Consider the following 22,977-nt stretch of genomic DNA (forward strand, 5'->3'; position numbering starts at 1 on the left):
TTTGATTACTTAATCCTGGGACTTCGCATAAGACTAGATATTTCTTTGACAGGTGAACTAATATATAAAGGTTATACCACGTATTTGTGAACAGTGCAAAAAATGCATTCATAGCACTAATAGCCTTGTTAGAAAAGTTTCTAACAAGGCTATTAGTGCTATGAATGCTGTAGATTTTTTTTTTTTATAATTGGCGAGAACTCTTAACATCTTTTTTCTTTCTCTGTTTGCAGAGCAAATGAGAACCCAGGATTGACAGTGTTGCACTTTGTGTTTCATCGGGAACACAACCGCCTGAGCAAGTCTTTACGCAAGATGAACCCTCACTGGAGTGACGAGAGGCTTTATCAAGTAATTAAACGTGTTATTGGGTCAAAATGGGAAGCGGACGACTAACGGGGATTAATTTATTAAATTGAAGAGCGTTGATAAGTTGTAATTAGCTTAACTTCATAGCAAAAAAATATTTAAATATCTTGCTTAATTGTAGCAATGAGTGTATACAACCTTAGGCACCTCTCTAATTGTTTTCATTTAAAAGTTAACAATAATAGCGAGGTGGCAGTCTGAGCGAATTAATGGAATAACCCGGCACACCTCGTTTGACTAGTGTAGCAGGAATTTTTTCAGTTCGTTAAATTGTCGGGTATCTGGAATTAGTTACTAACTTCTGTTCTCCCACCACTGGCATTTACAGTAACTCCCGAAGGGCACTGGATCAGATGAACCTCGTGGTGAGTCATCTGGTGGTTTATTGGGTGGCTGCCTGGCAAAGAAATTCTTATTGAAGTCTCGTGAGGCTGCAGGAGTGGCTAAGAGCTGGTATTGTTTCCGGAACACCCTCGCTCATTACTAGCCACATGATGGTCGTATCTTTGGTGCTACCAGTCTGTGGTTTTGCAGAACCTTGCTCTTGTTTCTAATGTGGGTTGTCTTAATGGTTGTCTGGATATAGTAGTAGGTGGTATATATTATTATTCAACATTCACAATTTAATTGATTCGGGAATAGATGATGACAGAATATTTTAAATTTTAAAAATATTCTACTTGTGCAGAGCATTTCGAGCAACCTTTTAGACTGACTTAAAACTACAAACAAGATTTAAGTTGGTTACATGAATTCCAAAATTTACTTACAATCTCCAGCATTAACTCTTACAATTGGCTTATTTTCACTTTTATATATTTTTGTAAAGACTTGTGACATAGGCTAAATTGTTGATAGTGATAATTGTTACCACGAGTTAGATAAACAGGAATGACTTTGATAAATTTTCTTTTAACTTATTCTAGATTTTTTTTAAGCAAGTGGCGGATTGGGATTTATTTTGCATTTTCTTGAAGGGAATTCTAAATTTGAGGTCCCTTGATTCGCATGTGGTAGAGTCGTTCAGGTCGTTCAGTTTGTCATTGAGGACTCTCTAGCCTGACGACCCAGCGGTGCTCCCAGTATGATTCTCATGGAAGGTGTGATAGTTGAGACTTCAGGTAGAATTGTTCACATATGAAATAAACTGGTTTACTGAGACTCACACTTGGAAGGGTTGAGGCCAAGTCCCAAAACTTCCCTGTGACTGCACCAGTCGAAGCTCCTCTACCAGGGACTCCTCCGTACTTGCCAGAATGGTATCATCCAGGTACATGAATGAGTTCTCTTACCGCTGTGTAGAACAGTAATGGAGCACATGTGAATACAGTTACCCATTTGAGTTCTTCATTCCATAGCTAATCTGTTGTGATGAGAGGGAATGAAAAAAAAGTCTGTATTCTCCAACAACTTTTTAACGGATTGCTGAACATTGGTTTATATTGATCTTGCAGAATTTTTAATTTTCTGTGACGAATTAATGATCTAATTTTACAGGTAGTTTTAAACTTAGATTTTACACAAGTGTAGAAATATTTGAAAGTTTCTTTACATATCTTGAAGGGCTATTTGTTACCTTTTTACTTACTGGTGCAGAAAATTGGGTCTGGGATTTGTTAACGTTCATTTCTTCTTTGTGACACGCTTAAGTTTTTAAACAGTTCGATAGCCCTTTTTCTTCAGTACAATAGTGTTTTTTTTTTTTTTTTTTAGTGTTTGATCTTGCATAGTTTTTGCAAGCACTAGTGAGGGTTTAGGGTAGTCATGAAAGTTCTCCATGGGGTACGGGGGGTTGCTATTGATGCCTCTTATCTGGTAATGATTCCACTCTTCCTGCATGCAGGGAATGTAAGAACTTAGCATATTTTGGCATAAATGGTGGGAACATATCTGCCACTTAAGTTTCCTGATGCTTATGAACGGGAATATCTAGAATAAGTATGTGGGGGTGGGTGGGGAGGGGTAGGGGGTTAAGTTAATTTTCCAGTGACATCATCAGTTGAATCCAGTCTAAGAACCTGCCATCCCATCCCTGGATAACATGGGATTTCTTACCTCTGTCTAGAGAAGGGTAGTGTGTGGTCTGGGTGTAGATATATTTCCGGTCTCCTGAAATATATCTATCCTTCCATGTCAGCCATAACTAATTAACATGTCTAATTAATGTATCTATTTGAATGCATTCAACTTGTACAATTAACAGAAACTAACCGTCTTGACGTGGAGTGTGACGGGTCAGGTCGCATTTTATGAGTCCTATGAAGTGAGCCAGTTTAACCCTTTAACTGTACAAATGTAGATCTACGTTCTCTCGCCCAGCGCTCAGAAATTTTTTTTTTTTTTTTTACAAAGTACTGTAAGAAAATTTTTTAGTACGTACGGAGATATTGTGGAGAAATTTTCTCCAGGATGGGGGTATCAGCCCTGAGGGGCCCAGCCCTCTCAGAAGGGGCAAATATCTTGTTTACTGCTACAGCAAGTAATTGATCCCAGATGCAAGAAGAGTATGTGACGTGGTCAAGCGACCGCCGCTCCTTGCGAGAGTCCAGTGTTGCAAAGTGTAGTTTAATAAGAGACCATCTCTTACCTTAGCAGGACAACTAAGGAAAATCCTATTCCCATTCTATTACCATGGTAAAGATAGTGTACATTGTTGTCTATGCTTAAGACAGCAAGAATCAAGCATTCTGCTTTGCTTCATGGAGGAAGTTTGGCAAGGAAGCAAAAAGTACTAGGTCAGCTTTTCCTTTATGTTCTAGGGGCATTGCAGCAGCGTAGGATGCTGTGAGGTCAGATTACTTTTCACCCTACTGGGAGTCACACTGACGCCAGGATATCCAACAAAGAACACTGATCCGTGCTTCTTTAGTGATACCTCTTCAAGGGGGGCTCATTGGCGTGGTGAAAAGGCTCTTGGTCTGAGGAATTAGACCTGTTGGTCTCCTTCCTCAGACCGAACCTAATTACCCCCCAATCCCCCCTCCCTTATCCCATCCTCCCTTTTTCTTTTCCTCCTCCTCCTCCCAGCCCCTCCCTATTACCCTTCCTTTTTTTTTTCCACAGGCACGCTAGTTCCTGGGTAGGGGAAAGGGTACTGGGGTTCATCCCATTCCATTGAGGTTCTTGGCAGTGGTGTAGTTTGCCATGGAATCTGGATTGCCTGGGGATGTTCCAATCCCTCTCCGGTCTCCCGGGGAGTGGCTTTGGGTATCTTTGGGCCACCAGTGTATCTCTGGAGGCTGCCATTTGGATTCCAGGGGTGGTGGCCAAAGGAGGTATGCTTTGTGGCAGATATCTGGCTGCCCTCTCTTTTTTCCACCGAGGTAGCTCGGCAGATGCGAGGTTGCTATCCCAGATTGCTGGTTTACTGGCATGATGGGTAGGGTATGGCACGGGTTCCATGCTGCATCTGCACTACTTGCGGTGCTGAGGTCTTTTTGGGCACAGAGGGAGATTTCTGGCCCTCTCATTCCTCCCAGGAACTATCCCACCCCAGTCCCCCCCTTTTTTTTATTCTTTTTTTTTTATTTTTATTTTCTTTTCTTTTTTCTTAAAAACAGAAAAGTAACCTAACCATGGAAGCCCTAGTTCATGAACCTGCTACCCCCCGGGCACCTTCTTGATATCGCACCCTGTTCTGACCCCGCCTCGTCTTTGGACACTCTTAATGCCTCTGTACCTCTTGCCGGTGCTGTTTACTCGCCCACTTCAGGTACTGAGGTCTCGACTGACTCCTTCGATTTATCTGACCTCCCCTCTCCTTTGACTATGCTTCCGGCCTCTCCCTCTATGGTGCGGCAATTTTTGAATTGCCGGCCAGTTCCACGTCTGACCAACTCTGGTCCCACTCCTAAATGCCAACGACAATTACCTGCTGATGATATTTCTCCACCTTCTCATTCTTCTCAGAAAAGATCGACATGTCCTGCACTCCCATTCCACGCTAAGTTGCAGAATGCACAATGGACTAAATTCTTCACTTTACGACCGACTTCCTCTATTGCCTATTTTTCCGACCATAGTATTGGCAAGGCACTCCTATGCAATGTTGGTTAAGATATTTCTTTTCATGCTCTTAAGACCAGTACGTGCATCATCACTGTACAGAATGCTATCCAAGCTCATGATCTTTCTCTTCTTTCCCATATCGATACTGTTCCTGTCACTATTGAAAAACATCATTCCCTCAATTCTTGTATCGGTACCATCATTCTGCCCCATACCATAGTTCAACAAAATTTCCAGACATCTGGCAATGACATTCTTGAACAGGTGGAACTCCAAGATCTCCCAATCCTCAAGGTAGACACTTATGTTCTTCCTGCTCACGGACGGAGACGATACCCTAGCAATGTGGCTCGTTTAACTTTTGACAGCCGTGAACTCTCGTCCTCAGTTTATGTAGCAGGAAGTTCGAAAGGTGATCCCTACACCGCAACAGTGTAGAAATTGCTGGCGATTTGGCCATCCAGCGAAATATTGCAGATCTATAGCCGAATGCCCAGTCTGTGGTGCTGATGACCATTCTAATACGTCTTGCAATCGACCTCCCTCTTGCCTTAATTGTCATGAGGCTCACCCTTTGTACTCTCGCCGTTGCCAAGTCTACTTAAATGAGCGGGAAATCCGTTACCTCAAAGAGGCAGAAGGTCTCCCTTATGCCATGGCAGTTTCTCATCTTCGCCTTCAAGGGAGACTACCTCGTGTTTCTTATTCCCGTGTTTCAAAACTTCCCCCCACTTCTGGGGTCCCATCTTTTGCAGCCTCCTCTGTGGTTACCTCTCCCATAGTCACTCCTGTATCTAATTCTTTTGCTGTCCTGGGTTCGGACATCCCTACTTCAATGCCTCAGTCTGTTCTCGCTTCTTCGTGTTCTCCCTCACAAGCCTCGGTATTGACGTGATCTCGAACGACACCTCCTCCCAATCGTCCATCTACTTCTCAGAAGCCAAAAAAAAGGTTCTTTAACCCCTCCTTCCCTTCTTCCATCTCCTCATTTTACCTTCCCTGTCTCTGTACCTGGTTCTTCCCCTCTCGCTAGCTGTTACAAGAGTAGAGGTTCACCCTCCTCCTCGTACTGTACCTTCCTCCCCTGTTCCCTCTCAAGTTTCTTCTGCCACCTCCCAGGTTTCTGCCTCTTCTGTCCCATTCCACACTTCTCCAGTTCCCTCCACCCTTTCACCCCCCCCTACCTTGGTACAGTCCATTACAGTTCCAATCTTTTCTCATCCTCCCCCTACCATCTCCAATATTGTCTCCCATATGACATCTCTGAATTCCAAAACACTTGAAGCAATCTTTGAATATACTGCAGAGACCAAACCATCAATGGACACTGATCCACCCTCTGTTCCTTCTCTCCTCTCCTCCATCTGCACAGCTCCTTTCTTCGCAGCGTGCCATTCCTTCGCTGCTTGAACGTTTCCCGCTGCCTCCGCATGTGGACTTTTCTAACCTCTCTAGTCCATAGGAACCCTTACCTGCGGATTTCAGCTATCTTTATTGTTGCCAATCATGGCATATTTACAGTGGAATATTCGCAGCCTCGGGTAAATGGGGTGAGCTTCAAATTTTACTCTCCCAGTTTTCCCCTGTTGGTGTTTGCTTACAGGAACCAAAATTACACTCTGCTGTTATCTATCCCATCTCAGGCTATAATATATTGTATTCTTCAGATCCTTTTCCTGATGGGACCTTTAATGAAAGTGCCCTTCTTCTGCTCACTGATATTCCGCACCATCAGCTATTTGTTCGTACTTCGCTGCATTACACGGCAGCCTGTATCCACTTGCATAGGTGGTATACACTCTGTTCTTTATGTATCTCTCCTTCTCAGGCATTATCTATTCCGGATATTGCCTTTCTTGTTTCGTCATTACCGCCACCGCTTCTGTTACTTGGCGATTTTAATGCCCATCATTTCCTCTGGGGAGGGGGGGTCTCACTGCGATTCCCGTGGCATTCAGTTAGAGGCTTTTCTTGCTACCCACCCCCTCCATATTTTAAATGCAGGTACTCTCACCCATTTTGATCCTCGGACTCGCGCACTCTCTTGCATCAATCTCTGTCTGTTCTTCCTCCACCGCATTAGACTTCACCTGGTCTGTTATTCCGGATTTACATGACAGTGATCATTTCCAAATCATTCTTACTTCCCTTTCATATTCACCACCTCTTCGTATCCTATGCAGGCAATTTGATCAGGCAAATTGGAACCTTTACTCACAACTAGCTGTTTTTAGTGAGGTTCCTTCTTCATCCTCCCTTGATGAGTTTTACACCTCTTCTCGTCCTCAGTTTTAACCACAGCTTCTGATTCTATACCCCAAACTTCAAGCAGGCATTCTCAGAAATGCGTGCCTTGGTGCTCGTGCTCGTGCACTACGTTTGAAATGCACTGCATGGGGCAGGTACCGGTACAATAGAACCATGGAAAGACTTCATGATTTTAAGTAGAAGTGTGCGATCACTCGCCTTGTCATCCGTGATGCTAAACGCTCTTGCTGGCGAGATTGTCTCCACCTTCACCTCTGCTTCTTCTGAGTGCAGTCTGGGAAAAAAGTACGAAAACTGAGTGGTAAATATTCTCCTGACCCGGCTCCTGTTCTGTGGGTTGCCGGTGTTGATATAGCAAACCCACTAGACATTGCCAATGAAATTGGCAATCATCTGGTCCGTATTTCTCAGGGGCTCCATCTATGCCCCTCGTTTCTTTCCTCAAAGTCTGCCAGAGAGTTAGCACCCTTGGACTTTTCTTCTCTCAGAGAAGAACAGTATAATGTGCTTTTTACAATTCAAGAACTGGATGCAACACTCTCAGCTTGCCGATCATCGGCAGCTGGGCCAGACGACATTCATATTCGTATGCTACAACATTTACATCAGTCAGTCCTTGCAGTCCTATTACGCCTTTTCAATCTTATTTGGTCACAAGTTCTTCCACAGCCGTGGAAATCTGCCATTGTTCTCCCTTTCCGCAAACCGGGCACTACGGGACATGAAGCCTCCCACTATCGTCCCATTGCTCTTACCAGTGCAGTTTGCAAAGTGATGGAACGCCTGATAAATAGACATGTAGTGTGGTATTTAGAGACACAACAGTCTCCAGTCATCAATGTGGCTTTCGTAAGGGACGTTCTACCATAGACCCCTGACTACGCTTGGATACATATGTTCGTAATGCCTTTGCGAATAACCATTCAGTTATTGCCATATTTTTTTACCTTGAGAAGGAATATGACACAACTTGGAGGTATAATATTTTGGCCCAAGCCCACTCCTTAGGCCTTCGAGGCAATCTACCATCCTTCCTTAAGAACTTTTTAACTGACAGGCATTTCCGTGTTCGGGTTAATAATGTGCTCTCCCCGGACTTTATCCAAGCTGAAGGTGTCCCCCAGGGATGTGTTCTGAGCACAACACTTTTTCTCCTTGCTATAAATGATTTGGCCTCTAGTCTTCCAACAAATATTTGGTCATCACTCCATGTTAATGACTTCGCTATTGCCTGTGCAGGCGCTGACTGTCACCTCATTAGTTTCTCTCCAGCATGCGGTCGACCGTGTTTCCAATTGGGCCACCACACATGGGTTTAAATTTTCCAGTACCATAACTCGCCAAATTACTTTCACTAGAAGCTCTGTCATCTCCGATCATCCTTTGTACCTCTTTGGCTCCCTTATCCCTGAACGTGATAGTCAGATTTCTGGGCCTCCTCTTTGACCGTAGGTTATCCTGGAAACCTCACATTACCTCTCTGAAGGCAACTTGTCACAGTCGGCTGAACCTTCTTAAAACCCTTGCTCATCTTTCATGGGGAGCTGATCGTCGAACTCTCCTTCGCTTACATTCCACCCTCATTTTATCAAAACTTGGTTATGGTGACCAGATCTATTCAGTGGCCTCTGCTACTCTCTCTAGCCTTTACCCCCATTCATCACCGAGGATTGTTTATGCCTTGGTGCTTTTCGCTCTTCCCCTGTTGAGAGCCTCTATGCAGAAGCGAATGTTCCATCCTTATCCGATCGCCGTGATGCCCATTGCCTTCGCTACTACGTACGCTCTCATGATCTCTGCAATCCTTCCATTTATAGAATGGTCACTGATATTAGTAGACATTCTTTTTGTTCGCTGCCCCTGTTTACTCCGTCCCTTCTTTCTTCACGTACATTCGCTCTTGTTTTCTCTTCAATTACCACCTTTCTATGTTCATGTAGCATCTCACTTTTCTCTGCCCCCCTGGGAAGTTCCAGCTGTTTGAGTCTGTTTTTTCTCTCCCTTGCTCGAAAGCCCACCTGCCTACAGTCGCTCCCCGCTCTTTTTCTTGACCACTTCCACTCTTTGTCATGCCATTGCAGTGTACACAGATGGCTCTAAGTCTTCTGACGGCGTAGGATTCGCAGCAGTGTTTCCAGACAGTATCGTACGAGGGCATTTACTATCTTCAGCTAGTATTTTTACTGCTGAATTGTATGCCATTCTTGCAGCACTTATCTGTAATGCATCTATGCCTGTGTCATCATTTGTGGTTGTCTCAGGTTCCCTTAGTGCTTTACAAGCTATACAGAAATTTGATACACGTCACTCCTTAGTCCTTCATATCCATCTTTGGCTACGCTGCATCTTTACCAAGCATAAAGATATTTTTTTGTTGGGTCCCTGGTCGTGTTGACGTAGAGGGCAATGAACAGGCAGACACTGCTGCGCGGTCAGCAGTACATGACCTACCAGTTTCATATAGAGGTATTCAGTTTACAGACTATTTTGCTGCAATAGCTACCCACCTTCACACCCGTTGGCAACAACGTTGGTCTAGTATGCTCGTTAACAAACTTCAATCTATTAAACCGAGTATACGTTACTGGCCGTCTTCTTATCACCAGTGCCGAGGTTGGGAGACTACTCTCTCCCGGTCTTCGCATTGGCCATACTCGTCTTACTCGTGTATATCTCATGGAGAGGCGCCCTGCTCCTCTGTGAGAATTGTCAGGTTCCATTATCAGTCAGCCAAATTCTGTTACTGCCCACTTTATCAACGAGCACGCAGAATTTACCTCCGTCATCGTCTTCGCTCCGCTGCTCTCTCTTTACCTTCCCTTCTTGCTGATGGACCCACCTTTCATCGGGACTCTGACTTTTTGACAACAACTGACTTTATTTACAAACTCTGATACCTACAGCCCTTTCTACCTCAATCTCTTGCTACCCTCTTCCCCCGCACTATCCCCTGCCCCGCTGTTTTCTGTTACCTACTGATCATCCCTCCCCCCTTCTGCCGCCTAATACCCTCGCTTCCTTACCTACCCTGCAGCGCTGTATTGTCCTTGTGGCTTAGCGCTTCTTTTTGATTATAATAATAATATCGTCAATATTTTCACTAATTCTTTGATCATTCGTGGCCACAAATCCACTAAACTGACGTTCTATATCACTTTCCTCGAATAAGTGTTAATACGCCGAGGCGTGAGTGAATCTCGAGGGTTTGTCATGATATTTACTCAGGATGGAGCTGAAACTAACTGGTACTATGTGGTACCGCACAGTCTGACTTTTTTTCACACGGCATACACTGAGTGCCTAGGCCGCTCAGGCCTATCAAGCCAAATCTAAGACAGGAAAAATAAAACATAGGTCTACATTTAGAGCACTAGCGGTAAGAATGTAGATCTACGTTAACACCCGGGTTAGAGAGAACGAGAGCCTTGACTCTGATAGTGATAGTATGTGCGACTCGTGAATAGTAGTGCCTTTCACTGTACAAGCTTAGAGATGACTTGTGAGGAGAGGTCTCCCTGTTAAGCTAGTGACATTAAAATCTCCGGCTTTGAGGTAAGGTCCGTCTCCTCACAGTTAATTGATCATGCAGTGACTGCCTTTCCCAGCGTGGGTAGCTGTGCCCATGCTAGGTAGTGGCTATGCTGATGTATAGGTACATAGCTAAGTTAACATAATACTAGATCATTTAATCTCCATCTAACTCTTGGTAGTTATGCACAAGGTTACATATTAGTCTATTGAGATTTCTTCACTATTAGTCTTATAATTAAGAGTTGGTAATGGAAATGTGACAACATGAGATGTAGACTTACATACGTTACTGGTCTTCCTTACATTCACTCTTCTTTACCCCGACTCTCCCTTCCCTCAACACTTAAGAATATCAAGGAATCGGCTAACTTGATTTTCCACAGATTTAGATTTTGCCACCGAAGTGGCTAGTTTATTGTGCACCCCATATCCATCCTGTGGACGGGAGCGAGAGCATATGGATACACAAGGCTCAGGAACTAGGCCCAAGGGGTTAACATGAATACGTATGGATTTATCTACATATTTATAGTTCACTTATCTGTTACAATCAAATTTAGGAAATTTGCTTAGTATATCTGGTATCTTATTTTCATTTATAAGATGTCTTGACATGTCACATAGGTTATTATACTGTCTAACTCTGTATTCCTCAATAAGTGGACAGTTAAGCACAGTGTTCAAGACAGTGACAATATGCCTGATCACATAATTTACATTTTGTTTGATCATCATCTGTGTGTCTCCCAAACTGCCAGAAGCACTTGTAACCAAGCCTAAGCCTGGCCACTACAACATCAGTCAGTCTGTTCACATTGCACGTTGCTCCATAAGCATACTTATCTACGTTCATGTTATCATAGAGGGTTATAGATCTACTCAGGCTTCTAATTGAATTCCTATAACAATCATTTTCATTATTTACTTCTCTCCTAATATTATTCCTAATGCTGGACAGTTATACCAAAGTTATATTCTGCATTCTCCTTCTGGGTACTCTTCTTGGCTAACAAATCAACTTTATCATGGAGTAATCCAATGTGTGATGGGATCCATAGCAACTGTACATTAATTCCTTTGTCCCTGATTTTTGAGTATCTATACCTGGCTTCTCCAATGAGCATGTTATTGGAGTCATTATACGAGTCAAGAGCCTTCAATGATGACATATAATCAGTAATGATGATAGTCAAGCTCGGTGTCATAGGTTAGCTTTAGCGCCATTAGGATTGCAAACAATTCAGTTAGCAGTGTAGACGCCCAGTTGTTAATTCTTATGCCCAACTCAACAAATTTATTATTGTTCTTAACTAGGGAGGTGGCAACAAGAGCATATGCAGCCCTGCCAGAAGACTCCTGTTTAGACCCATCAGTGTATATAACTTGTGATAACTTATTACTACCAGCTAGGCGAGAAATTTCTTCTTGAGCAGTTGCTTTAACAAGTGATTTAAGGAAGGGATTACTAGCAATGAGCTTCTTGGGAGGGACTTGCAGGTATCCGATATTAAATGAACACATCTTCCATGGAGGGGTGAAATGCTCTTGTTGTCTACAGTGATACAGTTCATGTGTGTATTTACCTCTAGACACTTGGTAAGATTCATTGTGACAGTCTGGTTCATTTCTCAACATTCTAATACCGAGTACAGCGTTAATCTCAACAATCCTATCACTGATACTAGAAATACCAAGCTCCTTCCTCATATTAAGAACCTTCGTACATCTGGGACACCCAAGAATAATTCTGAGAGCTTCATTCTGCATTAACGCCAAGGGTCGGAGAGAACTTTCCCTAGCTAAAATCAATATGGGAGCAGCATAATCAATTAAGGACCTAACATAGGCTATGTACATCATTCTCACGATTCTTACATTAGCACCATAGTTGAGGTTGTAGCCAGCAACAGCTTTGAGAGCATTTAGCCTATCTTTGCGTTTCTTATTTAGTTGTGGTATAGTGGATTTGTTAAAGGGTGCATCTACACCAAGATATCTGTAGGTTTTAACGTAGCTAATGATTTCACCCTGCAAATAGATGGGTGGGGGATGTCGTTTGCCTGTTAATATCTTTGTTTTAAAGGAAGATATTATGAGGCCTAGTCGATTATAAATTGCTTGAACTTCATTAAGAATGGTGCTCATCTTCTTATGCCCTGTTGTATGTATCATGATGTCATCAGCATAGCTTATAGCTATATGTTTAGGTGAGGCAGGTAGAGCATTTAGGAGAGCATTAATCAGAATATTAAATTTATGGGACTAAGAACTCCCTGCGGTGTACCTAAAGACATTTCTTTAGCCTTCTAAAGCCTTGATAAAGTACAGAGGATACTCTATTTGACAGGTATCCTATTATCCAGCAGAGTAAGCTACCACCAATATTCATTTTGGCTAGTTCGTAAAGTATAACGGTTCTGTATGCGATATCAAATGCAGATTTTAGATCAAGAAACGTGGTAAAACTAGTAGAGGTGTGTGCAGTGAGAAAGGTGGAAATATAGCTCTGCACACTTTTACCTTTCATGAACCCATAGAGGTAGGGGGAAAGTTGGTGTCTGATTCTGTAGTAGTCTGTTAAGTATCATTCTTTCAAAGGTTTTACAAAGACAACTAGTTAAGGAGATCGGTCTAAATGTATCAGGCTGATGGGGCTTAGGGATAGGCACAATGAGTATTGGTCCAGGAAGTAGGAAGAACGACGTCAATGTAACCGAGATTATACAGTGCCAACAAAGGGTTATCAGGCACGTGCCTTGAAGTTCTGAGAATATCATAGGTTATACCATCCTCTCCAGGAGCAGTTGATCGACCTTTAGTTAATGCATTTTCTAATTCATACTCGGTGAAGAGGCAATCATTCTCATCAATATTTTGGTTCATAAAATTAATCAGTTTCAACATTTCTTCAGAAGTACTCTAAATTTTTTCTAATATGAGATGGAAGGTTTTCATGCCTGGATGTTTTGGACCAGTCATTTATGAGGTCATTTGCTTTTTCAAGAGGAAAGGGATGAACAACATTGCCAATCTTTTCCCTGGTTATTTTATTTATACCTTTCCAAGCCAAACTTAAAGGGGTGGACCTACTTAATCCACTAACAAATTGTTACCAGTCCTGTAGAATGCGAAGAATACGTTTCATTTGTTTTACTTTGTAATGTTTATAGAACTTGAGTGAATTGGCTACAACATTAGCAGGTTGTTAATGCAACTTTATATTTGAGCGCTGACTAATCAACTTGTGATAGTGATTTGTAAGAAAATACGTCCGCCAAGCTGGAAGTGTATATAGTATTGATAAATTCAAGTCACACCACCCCTATTCTCCCCCCCCACCCACCCTCCAAAAAAAATGAAATCGTTTTGTTTAATTTAAAAATTTTCTTGTGAATTTTTAGGAAGCTCGAAGGATCAACATAGCACAGTATCAACACAGCGTGTATATGGAGTACGTACCGGCCGTTATTGGCTTTCACAACTCTGTCAAGCGCAACCTTCTGCCACAGACCACTGGATTTTATCAGGTAAATCAATAGCTATCACCAGTCCAAGACCAGTGGAGGTATATTACAAAATGTCTGAGTATATCCAACACCAACACTGATCCTTCAGGATCATTATTTTGCAGATCTCAAATTTTAATGACCCTAAAACTATAACATGGGAGGAACGTCTCGCTTCATGTCACGAGACAAAACATTTGGATATTACCAAATCTAGTTTTAAAAAATACCTTCACCCTGGGCATCATGGTACCTGCCAGTACTGCCAGAGTGGGGACAGTTATCAATGTCTTTTAATGTAATGAGTGGCTTAAAATTGGCCTATAATTTTCAGAGGTAATCTTAATAATCCTGTCTGTTAAGTCTGCCTGTTTACCTGTGTTAATACTAAAGCAATGAATATATAATTTGTAATAAATTTGTCAGCTGAGACTGTACAGTAATTTAGAGTTGCAGGCAGGAAGCTACAGCTTCGATAAAGATTTTATTGCCAGCTTGCAGTGTAAGAGTATTAAGGAAATTTCATTTTAACTTTAAAGTTAAATATCTACATCAGCTAAACTGTGTTAAATTCATATCCCGCAGTTTCACCATTCTAATTATAATCAGACTGGTGAAACTTTACTTAAGAGTTATTTAACAGAAACTTTCCTTAAATTAAGTTCAAACCGTCCTGGAAGCAGAGAATAAAATAACTGTTGACCTGTGGGGGTGGGGGGATTCCACCGACCTCTAACTTAACCTTTATTGACCCTTTCTAGTTTAGTCCTTACTTTCATCATTATTATTATTCGCACCTACTGAGTGGAAGACATGTGCAACTTGTGGATGTTTTTGAACACTGTCAGACTGCCACCTCGGCTACAATGAATTCTTAGATTTAAAATTTTAATAAAAAAAAATGTAGAAAAGGGACAGTGTGGCATTTTGATTATTAAAATCTAAGAGAACAATGCTATGATGGAATATTTACACCATACTTTAAATCTTGTATATTTTCCTCATAGATAAGAACCATAAAACTGTGGTCAATGTGGAGAGTAATCTAAACTTTACGAGATCCATAAGACGTAGCCCATCCAGCGAGTGTCCACTACAGTAGTAGACAACTTAAAATAATTCCATTGAAAATCTGTACATCATATTAAAAATGATAAATAACAAAAAGGCACAATACAGATAACCTGCACATAGGAGAGGGGATCTTACGACGACGTTTCGGTCCGACTTGGATCATTTACAAAGTCGTCGTCGTAAACTCCCCTCTATGCTCGGGTTATTTATGTATACCATCAGTGGTATATAATACCGACAAGTTGAAGTATTAGACATATGTACAACAACTGGGTATCTTTATTATGCAAGTTTCTCCCACTAGCGGTTTTCATTACAATACATGGATAGACTGAAGAGGTTGAAGATGAGGTAATTAGTCCACCAGCAGCAGTAGTTCTGAACATGTTCCTAGGCTGAGGGACTGATTACCTCATCTTCAACCTCTTAAATCAGTAAAGCCTGGATATAGTAGTCAGTTTTCACTGGGTAGGCTCCTGTCTTAGCACCATATCCATCCCAGGACTCAGGAAACAAAATAAACCGCGTTGCTCACCTGGGAAGGGTCGTGTCGACTGTTTAATAAGGCTCGGAAATAAGACTTGGATCATCCTTTGGGTCAGTGTGAAGAATCTTAAAATTTTCCAATACTTATTGTCATAACCATTTTAACATTATTCCCTAATGGTTTACTTAAAGGAAATATTTACAGGTTGTGTTAGTAGTTAGGGTTGTATTGTCATACATATTTAATTTTACAGGTTGCCATGGCAGCCGATATTTTGATTAATTTCCCACTCTCCATTAGTCCGAATTTCACCCTTAATGTTTGTATGCTACATACATTAGTGCAAATAGGTCCACATGTTCTTTCAGTGCCGTGCGCTGCACTCTGGAAGAAGCGTCAAGGAAGGCTTTTATGTTGGTTTATTTTGTTCATTATTGTTCATTAACTGGGCTAAAATGCTAGTTTTAAACGTTCCTAAAACTATACCACCGTGTAATACCTCGGAGATACAAGAAACAACTAGACTGAGGTCTCCTTAAACGCAAGCAGTGTAAAGTACAGTGTCATGGAGATACTGTGACGACATGTTGGTGACACTGGCCACCTTGCTGAGAATTTAGTTTACCAACCCCAGAAAGAACTACCCACTTTATCTACTAATCTACATGGAAGGTCTTGTACAAAGTGAATATTGATGAACAGTTACCACAGAGGTGACCCATAAATAATTTTGTATGTATAACACTATTACTCTCTTGTACATTTTGACGGTTAACGTCGTGGTTGATAATTTAATATTCATGCAATGTTATAACAGTATTATTATCCTCAAAATACTTCATAAATCCAGCGCTACTGTTACTATTAGTATTTTAATTAAATATTACTAAAGCATTTAATTAGATTTCTCATTAATAATTACTCTTGCCCACTTTACGACTAATTGAGGCAGGTCACTTCTAAACAAATATCAATAAGTGACTGATGGATATACATCTTCCCGTATGTTCTACAGTCTTCGACATTAACTGCGGGAATTTTAACTGTGATAGTATTTGTGTATTTTATTCATGGTATTTTGGTTTACTCATTTTACCTTGGATTGTAAGTAGCGTTGTACACTATTTTGCCAGAAGAGGTAAATGATCTCGATGGTTTGAACATTCTTCAAATCTCTGTACTTCCTAATGATACTTTTGTGTAATTTGTTATACATCCTTAGTGATAAAGGATCTAATATTTTTCAATTATTCTTAAGTGTTATGACGACATGAAAAATCCGGGTGTGTTGAACGAGTTCTCGACAGCAGCGTTCAGGATGGGTCACTCCTCCATCACCAACACACTGCCACTCTTCACTGCCCACTACCAACACACTGCCACTCTGCCTCTCGTCACGAATTTCCACAACTCTTCTCTGTTATTAAACGTAAGTTTTTTTTTTTTTTTTTTTTTAAGCTGTAACACGTTACATCTCTCTAAGATTTTTTGAAATCAAAGACGGAATATATTAAATACGGACATTATGCCTTTTCATCGTTCTTCGAAATATAAATTTTAACTTTTTTTTTTAAATTATTAAACAGTACTGAATAAAAGTTATTGGTCTAATTTTTTTATTAATAATAGAAATAAGAGTATTAAAAAATATAAAGCAGTTTCCCAGTCTGACTTTTCTTGAATGAGTTTTATTGATCTAGTAAATATTATTAAAGTTGTCAGTTCTTTATTAGTTGCAGTTTTCTTTTTCTACAGACGGTGAAAAACGAAACATCACTGTTGTGGGCGCTGTCAGAGGACAGTGACTCTGTTATCAGTCATAATATCACAGACGAAGTTCACTTGTGTTGCCTCTAAATTATTTTCTGTATCTGTAGCAATATATTTGACACGCGTGCTTGAGACTCGACAGTAATTATGCAACATTACAAGTCGCTCCGTTAAGGTTTGCGAGTGAACTTTGACCTGGACTCCTGGAGATCATTTTAGCCCAAGTTGTAATCTAACTTCCATCATTCCAGGTTTAATATTTACCTTCGGCTACCTTGTTGCTAGAAGTTCATAGTTTTATTTCTTTTCTAGTTTTGTTGATAAAAGTTTAAAAATTGGTGTTTATCAAACGGAACTTTAATTCACTTTATAACTTAAAGTAATAAAATTGAAAGAATATAAAATGTGGTATTTTTATAGTTTAACATCAGCTATTGAAGTTATTAAAATGAATAAATTGTTTCCTAAAAGTTTCCTTAACAAATTAAGGCAACACTCATCACTCGTGCTGGTTTTATTAACAGCACAAGTGATGAGCAGCATCCCACGTGTTAGTTATCTAGTAATACCTAAAGATTCCTGGTAGTTTATTAACTATGTACAGTTTCCGGCCAGTTAACACTTGCCTCAGATCGCCCACCTCCCTTGGGTCAGACCACCCGCGGTTCTACTCCTAAGCATCCACGACAACCTACTGACGACAGTTCGTCAATGACCATTCAAAAACGACCTACACGACACTCGCTACCTTTGAATACCGGACTAACAAGTATGCAATGGACAAAATTCTCTTTACAAACATCTTAAACTGATCATCTTTCTGACCACATGTTAACCAGTGGAAATATTTAAACAACCTTTGTGATGCTTCTACACAGTGAAGGTTTATCTGAAGTTGCTGCTAAACCAGTACTTTTCTAAATCTTATTTAAATGCAGCTGCCCAAGTTAAACTATTTATTTCTACTTTGATCTCTGTCCATCTCTTTTAAGTCATACTTAATGCAAGCTCATCAGCCTCCTGTTTCTAATTAAAGTACGTGATTTTTTTTTTTTTTTTTTTAGCCTGAGGGTTAGCGACCCAGGATCGTTCAAAGTACGGAAGTCGTTGCGCACTACTAATATGTTTATTTACTACAAGTACATGTACAAGGTATACAGACCATAACTGACATCAGTAACATACTACTATATAGAAAGCCACTTTTATGCTGAACATTTCGGGCAAATTAGGCGAGTATTGTCCCAGGATGCGACCCACACCCACGTACCCATTTTAAACTGATGGGTGAACAGGGACAGCAGGTGTCTTATGGAAACTCGTCCCTAATGTGTTCCAGCCGTACCGGAGGAGATTCGAACTCCGGACCTCAGTGTGTGAATAAAAAAAGGCACAATACCGTGACGGGAACGATACACAAATAACCCGCGCATGACTTTGTAAATGGTCCAAGTCGGACCGTAACGCCGTCGTAAGCTCCTCATTTCTATGTGCTGGTTATTTGTGTATCGTCTCAGTGTGCGAGCTGAATGCGCTAGGGACAGCAGATGTAACAAAACCTGCAGCAAATGAGACGGCTTTGTTTTTTTTTCCTCTGAAAAGCTTTGTTCCTCTCACCTTTGTTCATCCTTAACCATAATAGAAGACAGTTGCTCTAGGACCGTAGATTTCTGTTTACAGATAATAGATCACATAAACATTGTGTTAAGGTCTCGCCTTGACTGCTGACATCACACCGTATTAACGAGTTACGGACTTTTTCACAGCCAGAAATGATGGATTCCCTGTTGCGAGGGTTGCTAGGACACGCCATGAAACCAACAGACCTTCACCTAGAAAACAGCATCTTCAATGAGCTCTTCAAGATTTTGCCAGATAATTTCTCAGGACAAGATCTCACTGTCCTAAATCTTGCAAGAGGTTAGTAATTTTCTTGTTAAAGTTCCACAGGTGAGCCAGTCTAACATGAAGCCTTTCTAAAACCCACCTAGATGCCTGAAACACTTTTAGAATGTCAGTAAATATTACATGAAAAACAGCAATAAAACTGTGAGGGTAGAGGAAAAAATAGTTGGAGACTTGGAGTATGAGGGTGGGCGGGCATCCTGCAGGTTGACTGCTTGCCCTCATGATAATGATGGCTTCCTGATTCCTATATGACTTGCAAGCATTGTAGTGTTTACTAAAAGTTTGGTTAAAATGAAGCTGCCTTGTTTCTTGTAAAATAAATATAGGTCAAATAATGATATTCTAAGGCATCTTCAAATTCTTGTTTTAAGTTTATCAGAGATATTCAGTACCGATGAGATGACGAATTAGATGCGCGTTTGCAATATCTTGTAAACGTTATGCCATCCAGTGGCTTTATCGATACAATACCTGGACATATGAAACTAGAAAAATATATTGATCAGGTAATCAGTCCCTCAGCCTAGGAGCTCCTAGGCTGAGGGACTGATTACCTCATCATCACTGTTTCCTGTGCGGGAAGACGACCGGTTTCTCCTGAGCACTGTTCAGACAATTTTTGTCTATTTTTTTAAATAAGACGAAAGTTCTCTAAGAGTAGAGTGGGAGTCAGATTACCCCTCCTGTGTTTGCAGAAGCTGCAGTGCAGCTAGTTCTGTTAGTGTTACTATGTTGTTCATCTTGATGCTACTGGTATTTATACAGTTGTTACCTATGAATATTTTGCAACGACACGGCCTGTAGCCTGAACTGCATCATCCTAGTGTGCATGGTGCTTACTGGACGCTGGTGTCTTGTGTTGGAGTGACCTGCAGCGTAATGGATTTCATTAATAGGGAATCACCATTTTCTTTCTCCAATGCTGCTGCTCCTCCTTCTCTTCCTTCTCTTAATATTTGTCAGTCAAGGCACCAGCAACCTCTGGGCTTCTACGCAGAAGAGATTCCTAACCACTTTTAGAAGAAACCATCGTGCAGTGTAAAAAAAAAAAAATAATTGACTAGCCTTATGGTTCTAGATTTTTCTTTTATCTTTGCTAGGAAAGGATTTGCTCATGTTTTACTCCATTCAGTTGCTCTGTGGCGAGTGCTAGGTGTCTTACCTGGTGTCTTACGAAGCTCTTCCACATACCACTCACAGGTTATTCAGATTGAATTCAGAGGTGTCCATATACCCTTACTATGATCCAGGTATGGTTGCGATACAAGTTAAATTTGAAGCGGATGTTAATTAAAAGGCTGTGTGAAAATCTCCAGCCTAATACGGACAAGATCTCTGACAACTGATAAAATTTGTCAATAGGCAGGTCCGTGCACACTGGAATAATGTTGACCCGCTGTAAAGAGCTTTCAACCTGTTATTTGAACCAGTATTGTATATTTTCCGTTACTTGCTCCCATGAGATGAAGAGGACAGTCAACTTCAGGGAGTAGTTGCTGTACCCAGAATTAAGAGTGGATGCTGGTTTAGTTGAACACTATTTCAGTGGTCCTCATTTATGATCAACCAGACCTTCCATTCTGCACTAATCTATAATGGAGAAACCTGAATGTTAATCTGTTTCCATCCTAGGACAAAGTTAGTGCCTGAAGTTTGATAACCAGAAGACCAAGAGTAAGGCAGAAACAAGGCGTGTCTCGTCTCCGTGCACAGCACAAGAATGTGGAGTTGTGTTAGTACCCAGGTCATGTTGGTATCCTGGGAAAGTAACAGGCGGATGCTGAGGTAAAGGTTGCTGCAACACGCCCACTATAGAAGATGACTTCACGAGCTATTTCAACGGATATGTCCTTGAAAATTGGTGGGCCCTGCATACTAGAGCAAGCTATACAGGGATCAGCAGGACATACACGGTTGGCCCTCGACCCTTAGCAGAAAACTTCACTTTGAGACGAATCCCTGTCGACTGAGGATAGAATGTTCACTTCTCAACCATAGCCACCTGGTAACAGGTGTTGCTGCCCCTGTCTAGTTTGTGACGTGCCACAGACTGTGTAACACTTTTTAAAAGTTTTCCCGTGCTTGAGTCTGTCTTAATCTTGCGTATTATACTTACTGGGCTGCTTGTAGGGGCCTCGGGGAAATTTTGTAGGGGTGTTTTGACAGTTTGATAGGGGGCTTTTAATTGGTATTAATTATTACAGTTTGATGTAGTCGTATTTGAGTGTTCATTGCTCTGTTAGTTTTATTCTTGTTTTTACTGGGATTATTTCCATTACAGCTGTGCTCCGAGTGACATTTTAGGTCGGTGCTCAGAAAATATTATGCCTACTACTACAAAGTGAATTATACTCATAGGGAGCGCTAGACCCGTAGGATTATGCAGCGCATGTGGGGGAGGGGGATGGAAGGTATTCAGGCTCAATTCAGGGAACTGGAGTACAGATCCAATTCCCTATATCAAAGAGCCCCTCACCAGCGTCCAAGAACCTTGTGGGGTCGAGTAAGTGAAAGGTCACCTGAAACATTTGTATTGCATGTAATATCGAGCTCAACACTGCCCGCCCTTGAATGAGTCTTTACTCCCAATTATTGGCTCCCCAACAAAGCAAATGGCAGAGCGTGTAGTACACGAGAGTAGTAGTACGCAGCTTTGTTAAACACTATGTGAAGAGATTTGCAGAGGCTAGTAGGCTGTGAATATCTGTTGCATTCTGGAGGGCCTTGCAGGACCACTGCTGCAGACCTCCAGCTGCTGTGGAGTTTCTCAGTGGAACAAAACTTTTCCTGTTCTCTCAACACGCAGTTACCAGGGAAAGATTTGGTGTGCTGATCAAGCCTGCAGTCAGTCAGGCTCATCTGCTCTCCTTGCAGGTTGTGGGGATCAGTTTGAGGAATCTGACTGGTTTTTAGTCAACTTTGCTCTTGATCAAATTTTTCATCTAATCTAATTTTCCATTCCTTCCCCTGGCTGATAAATGCTCAGTCTGATGTGCGTTGCTTTATGCCAGACAGGAAAGATACAATATTCTGTATAAATCGCCATTTTCACACAATATGCACCATTCGCTGCTTTTTTTTTTAATACACTAATGAAGCGATTTGTGATATCAGTGATCCTCGTTTAGTTTTCATTTTCCCAAATTTGGGGTTAGACACTTTACAAAAACTGTTCGTTATAAATTCTTTTAGGCTAACAATGATCACGTGACCTACAGTAACTACACTATGAAATAGCCAATTTTTATTGAAATGTCTTGCTATATAGTTTTTTTTTTTCAGTCTGTATGCAACTAAATTTAACGATAATTTATGCATAGCCCAATTCTTTTAAACTATACACGTCCACACACTATACACCTCCACTCCAAACCAACAGATACAGATACTAATGCCGGAAAAAAAATCCCCCCCCAGTACCAACAATACCACCAGTCCGATAACATTCTTCTTTGCAAATATACAGGGTCTAAAGCCAGCAACAAACAACAAAATACCTTTCATCCGTGGACTGCTTGCAGAGGCAAAGGCAATGTTCGCGGCTTTCACTGAGACCCACATAAAGGATCACTTGGACAACGAAATATGGATCCCAGGTTACAACCTATACAGATGTGACAGAGTGAACAGGCAAAAGGGGGGGGGGGTGGTTGGCCTGTACATTGCAGAGTCACTTGTTTGCACAGAACTGCTAAATGCCTCAAATGATGTAGTGGAAGTTTTAGCAGTAAAGGTCGAGAACCAAAACCTAGTCATTGTGGTAGTCTACAAGCCTCCGGATGCAACATCCCAGCAATTCCAGGAACAGCTGTTAAAAATTGACCACTGTCTGGAAAACCTTCCAGCTCCTGCACCCAACATCTTGCTCCTGGGGGATTTCAACTTAAGGCACCTAAAATGGAGGAATATAGCAAATAATAGTGTTGCAGTAATAACACCAGGAGGCAGCTCTGATGAAAACTCACACTCAGGCGAGCTTTTAAATCTCTGCACAAAATTCAATTTAAACCAGCAAATAATAGAGCCTACTAGACTGGAGAATACACTAGACCTCAT

At 41.3% G+C, this 22,977-nt stretch overlaps 1 protein-coding gene across 1 annotated transcript in view; it reads left to right on the plus strand.

Annotated features, from left to right (window-relative positions):
* The window catches only part of LOC128690512 (salivary peroxidase/catechol oxidase-like), a 210,570-nt gene that overhangs the window by 113,459 nt on the left and 74,134 nt on the right, over nucleotides 1-22,977 (plus strand). Inside the window, exons 9-12 of the mRNA XM_070081961.1 lie at nucleotides 234-351; nucleotides 13,578-13,703; nucleotides 16,502-16,672; nucleotides 18,780-18,933. Of these exons, the coding sequence (XP_069938062.1) occupies nucleotides 234-351; nucleotides 13,578-13,703; nucleotides 16,502-16,672; nucleotides 18,780-18,933 (569 nt within the window). The remainder of the gene's footprint in view (nucleotides 1-233; nucleotides 352-13,577; nucleotides 13,704-16,501; nucleotides 16,673-18,779; nucleotides 18,934-22,977) is intronic.

This window comes from Cherax quadricarinatus, chromosome 1 (genome assembly GCF_038502225.1).
Source record: "Cherax quadricarinatus isolate ZL_2023a chromosome 1, ASM3850222v1, whole genome shotgun sequence".
Taxonomy (NCBI): domain Eukaryota; kingdom Metazoa; phylum Arthropoda; class Malacostraca; order Decapoda; family Parastacidae; genus Cherax; species Cherax quadricarinatus.